The sequence below is a fragment of the Anneissia japonica genome, unplaced genomic scaffold (genome assembly GCF_011630105.1).
Source record: "Anneissia japonica isolate Jap-2015-1 unplaced genomic scaffold, ASM1163010v1 scaffold287840_len1291095_cov163, whole genome shotgun sequence".
Taxonomy (NCBI): Eukaryota; Metazoa; Echinodermata; class Crinoidea; order Comatulida; family Comatulidae; genus Anneissia; species Anneissia japonica.
Genome location: NW_022728493.1, coordinates 795,290 through 803,686, shown reverse-complemented (window position 1 = coordinate 803,686; position 8,397 = coordinate 795,290). Strand labels below are relative to the sequence as shown.

The following is an 8,397-nucleotide window of genomic DNA, read 5'->3' as shown; positions in this document are numbered from 1 at the left end:
ATATACATATATATACATATATATACATATATATATATATATATATATAAGTTTATATATATATATATAAGTTTGTTTTCAAGCAAGGATGGTTGCAATGGCCTTGATGAATGCATTCAATTACAATTGGTATTTAAAGTACAAGCCAGGATTATGAGGGCCAACGGTTAACCAAAGAAGATTACAGTGAAATAAGCAGACCAGGAAAACTTTAGTAGAAAATCAAGCTAGTGAAAATAGCTTGATTTCTTTTTTTTCCTTCTGAATTATTTTCTTGTGTACTGTAAATGAAAATGAAAAAGAAAAAAATGAATCACAGATTAATTTCCATTTAGGCAAGACTTCTTTTATACTTTGTTTCGCGAGCCCGCCACCTGCCAATTTTGACGAAGTCAAATAAAAATAAAATTATATTTTTGGCCATCGCCCCAAAAAAAATTTTTTTTAAATAAATAAGTTATTTTTTATTATGCCCGCAGCTGCCTTGAAATCTAAAAAAATAACATGTTTATTTCTTTCTTAATAATTTAAAGCATTTAACCATCCCATTACTACACCTTTTAAATTTAACAATAAAATTTCATTTTTATTTTCTCCTCTGGATGTTCTTGGCAAAACCATTTGCTAATAAAAAAAAATTCTTTTTCTGTCCTTTTCTGACGATCATATTGTCATATTGTCATTTGCATCATGACAATATGGCAATATTGTCATGATGCAAATGACAATACGGCAAGAATTTATTTATACCTTATTGTCATTTGCATCATGAAAATACATAGTAATTAATTCATAGCAAATAAAAATATTCCAAGAAAAATGTTTAAAGAAGACAAATATTTAACAACAAAATTTGTTTTTGTAATAGAGTAGAACCTTGATTTTACATACGGTATGGGACCGGAGGGCGTACGTAAATGTTACCTAGCTAGGCTAGACCTAGCCTCTAGGCCTACGAATAAAACCATGTGTTTAGTGTTTTTATTCATTACTTTACAATGTCATAATAAAGTGTTCAAATAAAACCATGTGTCTAGTGTATTAATTCATCACTTTACATCTTTTATTTAACTAAAGAACATGAAAATATTGTAAGATTACCTATACGACAAAGGTATAACTTGGGAATTCCCCTTTATGCCTATTTTAAACAACAGAGCTGTGGTATTGTCTGGGCCTGTTGAGACAAACTAAACCCATGTGCGCTGCACTGGGCGAGCCAACCAATTAGCGTTCGTGTACGTGAAACAGCAACCATGTGCACTGCACTGGGCGAGCCAACCAATTAGCGTTCCTGTACGAAACTATGCCTACTTAGCTTCATGTAGAAAATTGTTTGGTTTTGAATATTTTCAGGGCTTTTGATATCATCGTCGATACGAGGCGTACGTAAAACCGAGGGTTCGTATAACTGGGGTACGTAAAAACGAGGTTCTACTGTAATTGCAATGCTGTATTTAACAGCGACACTTTGTTATACTTGACAATCAATGATCAAAGCATATTTTTTAAAATATATATATTTTCAATTTTGTATATACCACAGAACAAACAAGTGAAAATCCCACTGATATTAGTATGGAGAGTTATAGATATTTTCTCCCTAAACCAAAACCACAAAACAAACAACATGTAGACTTTGCTATGAAATAACAGAATTTCCAGCTATCAAGGATTAAACATGATACAGTATATGCAGTGTGGTTGACTAGGTGTTTAGCAACCTATACTCTTATGGCTAAATACTGTAGAAGTGTCTTTCACATCTTCCACTGCCCAAGCACCACCCCAGGTCATGGATGGCAAATTATTGTTGTTTTTAAGAATTGGTGTGATACTGTATGTGTGATAGATGACATTCCTCTTCACCTCAGTTCACACTGTGTTATTTTTCTTCAAACCATACCCACTAGCACCAACAGTAGAATCAATGAACATGGAACTGCAAGAGGTCCGACTCTTGTGGTTTTGTTGGAACGTAATCTTACAGTATTTCAGAAAGTACTATCATGCGTTTCGAGCGAACTCTTTTCTAATAGGGTGCCTCCTATCACATGGCATTACTTTTTTTTAAAGGATGGCTTTGGCGGGGGAGGGTGGGTCCCTTTATGGAAGTACCAAAGACATCTACTGTCTGAATGATTTGTTGTTTAGAGATTTTTTACACTTTCTCTGTGTCGGAGGTCAGAATGTTTAACCAGTATTAACACCATATTGATTTGCTTGTTTAACATGATTTTGATGACAACTTCCTTGTACTACAACCAGGAAGAAATGACTACTGTACATATTGAATATGAATTACAGTAAATACACTTCACTTTTAATCTATTACTCAACACTTTATTTTTATTTTGAGTGGACAAATCAAACACTTAAACAAAATCACATGAAAATCACACACGCAATATTTAATTGGATAGCTTAATATACATTCGTTATGGTTTGGAAAATAAGATAAAATAAAATTGTACAAAAAATAAATAATACTGTATTATTGACTATCAGGTATTAGAAATTCTTAAGAGCAATTGCATACTGTATGAGCGGTACTGGATGGATGACTAAATGTAAATTTTCTTTTTTGGATTATTTGTTATTCCTTTTCTCTTGCCTCTTCTTCATCTTATTTGTTTCTGTTATTTAATTTCTTTTGGACATTTGTTGAAAGTGCATTGAGACCTAACAGTAGAATGCACTTTACAAGTCTACATCAATTACCATCAACACTGTTTAATCAATTTTGTTTACTGTGCCATCAGTCTTGAAATTGATATACTGTACTTCAACTCTTTTACCAAAACTTTGTTTCTGATACCTTCATAAATATACCAGTCAGTACTCTCTTTTGTATTTGTTTATGTCATTCATTTATTTATAAGTTTAATATTTATAGCGACATCCTGTGCCGACTGTTTTTTATATTGAGTGTGATTTGGTACTTGTTAAAGCCTGTAAAAGTAAAGTACTGTAAATCCTTGCCTAGCCACTAGGGCCCACAAGGCTGGAGCTTACTCTATCCCTGGTTTCAAGTAGCGTGAAGCAGTTGAGACGGTGATGCTCCCCATTTGGGTGGGATGCTAGTTCACCGCTGGTTACTCCCACCAATTTGCCGATACTGCTAGGTAGTCTGAAGAAAAATTATTTTCGCTGTTACTTTTAGAATAAAAAAAACCTGCCTAATTTTTATTTGTTTTTGGGGATTTTTTTCCCTCTTAAGTCAATTATCTATGTCCACATAGTCTTAAACCTTGTAATTGTTATGCAAAACACTCCACATGGAATAAGCTTACAGTAAAACCCTATTTCAAAGACTTTGAATTAAAAATGCCTAAGTCTCTGCCTACTGTACATCTTCATACGAGGTGAAATATCAGCTTATGGCAAGTATGAAATTGCTATGTAATTTACATAAAAATGCTAGCTAGGGTCCTTGGTGGGACTTTACTAGTCTAGCATTTTGACGCCTCCTGTTCATGTATCTTTGCCATTCTCTGGTCCCTAGTTATTTGTCACTCTTCTTGAGCAAACTTCATAGTTGATGGAAATATAAGGCATTTAAAGTACTGTAATCCCCTCAACATCTCTGCATACAGGGGAAATCAGCACCACCACCCACCCCCACTATTTTTATCAAGCTAAACTCTCCCAGAAGCTAACTTGTCACCCAGGACCAGAACAAATTCAGAATGTACATGTTACTATAGCGGTGTTTAAGTTGTCATTACGGAATTAGCCAAATTCTAATAAAAGCTGAATTTTGCTGAATTTAAAATTAGCCAAAAAGAATGGAATAAAACCTACTGTAGTGTAGCTTTATCCTTTTTTTTTGTTTTTTGCTAATTAAATTTCTATTTGGCTATTCATTTTATTTTAGCTAAATTAAATATTTTTTTTGGCCAGCTTAAACCCTGCTATACTGTAGGCCTATTGTCTTTAAAGTTGGCTGTTATCAATATAGGCACACTCTAAAATCCAACTGTTCACAAATATTTTAACCTGATCTCCTAGAAGTAACTTTTTAGAGTTTCAGACCCCCTGACAGAGGTTGAAAACATACTAAACATTTTCCCTTTCGTCTTCACTGTTTTCATAACAGTGTTTTGTCATAAAACTGGATTAAATTTAATTGGATATCTTCCATCAGTTTGATATTAAAATAAGAATTATTTGTAATTCCTTGTAATATTTTTACAGGGCCGTAATTCAGGTCGTCTTAGGGTCACAACGCTTGAAACATTGTTGAATGAATTACTTACCTTAATAATTGATCGGTTGTAATAATTTAGAGATTTATCCCTACCAGTAGTCTGACTACCTTTTGAGTAAGTTTTAAACTGCATTTAATAGATGTGTATACAACACCTCCCAAACAGGAACTGACAATATGGTCATAGAATGTGCACTAATATCTTAACAATACGCAGCAACCAGAGTGCGTAGAACCATACAGAGCTAGGCAAGTATGCAAATAGGAAATCTTAACAGAATGCTAAATTCTCAATGTTATATAGTGTCAATAGCATCTACCAGTACATACTGTACAGTAGTTTTTATGACAATAGATATCACAACATTCATACAGTACTGTACATTATAACTTTATTTGAAAACTACACATTTGAATCAGTGGCACATGTCATGCAGGTGCGTTCACAATAAAACTATAAAACCACAGACAAAAAATGACACATGTACACAGAAATAAGATAACAATAAAGCTTAAATGATAATTCAGTAAAATATACAATTAAATAAACTGTGAAATTTAAAATCAATCAATCTTAACCTAGGTAAAAAAAAAAAAAAAAACATTCAAAATTATTTAAACTACAGTACAAGTAAAACAGGAAGAGATAAAATGTGCAAAAGAGTTTTAATAATGTTGACTTTAAAATTTACCAGAAACTGTGCATTAATTGATAGGGTGGCTAAAATGGTTTAAAAGTACTTAAAATAAGATTAAGATTAAAATCATTCAATGATGTACATTCCGACTCACAGACTGTACAGTACTTAAAATAAGGTTGCGCAATTGCTATGCTCTTTTAAAAGATAGGCTTTGCAGTACTTATCCAGAATTTTATTTATCAATTTCCACAAATCAGATACAAATCAGTGTTACCCAATGCCATAACAGTTTGATTTCAAACATAAACATAAACATGTGCCATATATTTCTTCATTGTACAACTCGTGTTCTAACAGGAAGAATTCTCTACATCTTTACTTCATTCAAAGCCCTACTGTACATATAGACAAGAAATGACAGATATCCTCTTCTCCCTTTTTGCATAATGTGCATATGGTGTCAAGATCAGTAGACCAATAGCAGGTTCAAGAGTTTAAAGGAAGGGTATCTGATCTGGCTTTGAATTTCAGGCAAACTCCTTAGAAATCAAGTTTGTTCATTACATAACACAACAAGTTTTGTTTTAATTTGGGTATACATTTTAAGTGAAGACTTTCTAGTTATTTGCTCGTACAGTCCATGAGTGTTATGTATAACATACTAATTTTGTAGAATTACTAGAACATGGTAGTACTCTTTGTGATCAACGACATGGCGTGGTAACTCCAAGAGTTACTCATTTTTACAGTGTTTTTAGTGTAATATAGAAGTAGGCCTATACAGAATATTGTTTATGAAAGAACATTTTCATGAAAAATCCAGATACACTACAATAATACACACATCTGCATATTGAAGAACATTAAGATAAAATTAAAAAAACAAAAACTCCTGTATAAGGCAGTAGACACACGCTCCAACTGGGAGCCTATTTTTAACGCAAGCCTCTAATTTGAAAATACTACTACACTGAAAATCATAAAATTAGTTTAATGTAAAGGTTAAGCGTTTTAATAATTCTCCTCATATCTTTCATGCATTTTGCATGAACTGAGGCCTGTTTGCACTATGACGATAATGATCAATGAAAAACACATGAAAAGCAATTCGTATAGAAAATAAAATAATACTATAAGAGAAGTTTTCACACTAGCACGATTCGATAATGATTTATTGTGTATACAGTAAAAAAATAGTTTCACAAATTAAATCAAATGACGTCATAATCATTGGCAAACAATTTTATTGCTTTTCTACTACGATTTTATCGTTTTTCCCATGATTATGACGTGCTATTGTGAAAATGTTTTAATTTTCTATGAACGATTGCTTTTATCTTTTATAGTTGACCGTCATAGTGTAAACAGGCTGTAAGGATCATATCCAGCTCATAAAGTATATTGTCACGAATGTTTTAGGCACAAATGACGATTATGATGATGACGTATTCGTTATCCTTCTGGTAAGGTAGCAAAATCTCCCTTATTACCTCAAAATCAACAATAATGCGAGTTGTCATTTTGCCTTGAGACCGGTGTATGCAGCCAAAGTACCGTGAGAGCACTCTTTTCGTTCCCATGTTGTTGACATTAAAAAAAGTAAATTATCCATATCATTACCTACTGTACATACAGCCCCCAATCATAAGTAAAATAAGGCCATGTAAGTACCGACTCAAACTTAGGTTTGAACAACAAAACATACTGTAAGGCCAATAAAAAAGAAAAAAAAAATTAATCGTTTCGTGTCCCCTCGCGAAAAAATTTTCTCTGCCCCACCAAATTTTTTTTTTTTCATTAATTTTACGAATGTATGAAAATCTGGCTAACTCACATCAGAAAAAAATTCCTCTCTAGATCATTTGTGGTGGGGATACATTAATACAAAAAGGCACCCCCATTTTCCTTTTTTCAAAATATTAGCCCGAGAAACTACAGTACTTTTTTTTTTTTTTTACTTGGCCTAATCTCAAAGTTGTAATGATCAAAATCCATATTGTGAGAAGTTCAAAATAAAGAATTGTAAAGAAATTCAGCAATTAAAGAGAGGTGTTAATTGGATTAAAAAGAATTTCAGTATTATTAAAAAAAAAAAAACATTCAAGAACAATTAATGAAGTGATACAGGTTTGCCTATTGTGGATCTATAATTAGTACTTAACAAGTACTGTACTGTATTGTAGCTGGCTAGTAATGAAAAACCACCCACTATAAACCATTGTACTGTAGGCCTACTGTATTATAATTAGTCTAACAATCATATCAGATAAGGGTATTAAAAATAGAAGGGTCAATGGTTAACAGGTCAGGAGGGTGTCACACCCACACTGATGTGCCGAGTTCAAAACCACACTCTTGTAACGAAAGTAAAGAAACAAATGTACGATATCATATAATAAACTGGATTTAATCCTTTCCTTCACAAGCCGTTGGTTAATTTCATTAAGTAATAAACTCACTTATATATTTGCCATGGACTTTTAAAGTTAATAGCTATTAACAACAATTGATTTGCATATATAACATCCAATCATGAACCAGTACACTAGTTCTGAATAAGAAAACCAAATGTATTTTCCATTGGTCTGAGGGCGCCTTTGGTGTGTTGGGTCACTTGACCGATTCCATTCGCTGTGACACGTCGCTTGTATTTCAGCTGTCCTTTTATTCACTATTTCCGCGGTTTTTTGGCTGATTTTTTGCTCCTGATATTTTGATTATGGAAGAAAATATAGGCCTGACTACCGAGGATATCGCAGGGATAGTCAAGAACGCAATTGGTGGTGTAAAAGAGTATATTGATGATGCCATTAAGATACACAAGACGGAGACACAGAAAATTAAAATGGCGGCCAAGGTCAAGTTTCGATTTATAGGCAATCAGGCTCAGTTCGAGTTTAATTCTGAGCTCCTGGATTGGGTTGAGAAAGCAAGCGATTCTTTAGGGAAGGCTGACGTTGTCGATAAGGTAGGCGCTGATTTGAATGAGATTAAGAAATTGCTGCATCGGCGCAACAAATTGATCAGGATTGCGGATAAGTCTGAAGGTGGTTGGAGCGTCGTGGACGAGTACTTATCTGATGAATTGGCGAGTGATAGCGACGACGAGAAGCGGATTAGAAATGCCCAGCTCAGGGCAGGTAGGCGAAAGAGATTTAAGGCCCAGGCTCTGGCTAGGAAAAGGTCAGCGACCCAGGTGCATCCTCCCCCAGAGAGGGGTGAGTTGGCTGGAGGTAGCGGTGGTTTTGCGAGTAATTTTCGCCGCTTTAATGCAGGACGCGGTACGTTTGGGTTTGGGGGAAGGAGAGTGCCCCAGCCAGAAGACATCTGCTTGGGATGCGGGCAGCGAGGCCACTGGCGTTTCCAGTGTGATCAGCAAAGGAACAGAGCCGCTCCGGCTTCAGCGCCTTTCCCAAGCTCCGCCCAACAGCAGCCACGAAACCAGTAGGGTTCAAGGTGAACTCAGTTTATTTAATTTTATTTATATATTTTTTAGTTTCTGTGGTTATTAATAAGTGTTGACTTGTCTTGTATGTCGTTTAATCG

The 8,397-nt window shown here is 34.3% G+C and overlaps 2 protein-coding genes across 4 annotated transcripts in view; one reads left to right on the top strand and one right to left on the bottom strand.

Annotated features, from left to right (window-relative positions):
- LOC117114133 (NAD kinase-like) overlaps nt 1-8,397 on the bottom strand; it is a 52,305-nt gene that overhangs the window by 24,818 nt on the left and 19,090 nt on the right. The gene's annotated exons all lie outside the window — the stretch shown is intronic.
- Nucleotides 7,423-8,389, top strand: LOC117114135. The gene has a single exon (XM_033257688.1). The coding sequence runs from the start codon at nt 7,571-7,573 to the stop codon at nt 8,297-8,299; it is 729 nt and encodes a 242-aa protein (XP_033113579.1). The 5' UTR covers nt 7,423-7,570; the 3' UTR covers nt 8,300-8,389.

Bases quoted from the DNA above. Each gene is read 5' to 3' on its own strand.
- LOC117114135 (XM_033257688.1), top strand. From the start codon at position 7,571: ATGGAAGAAAATATAGGCCTGACTACCGAGGATATCGCAGGGATAGTC.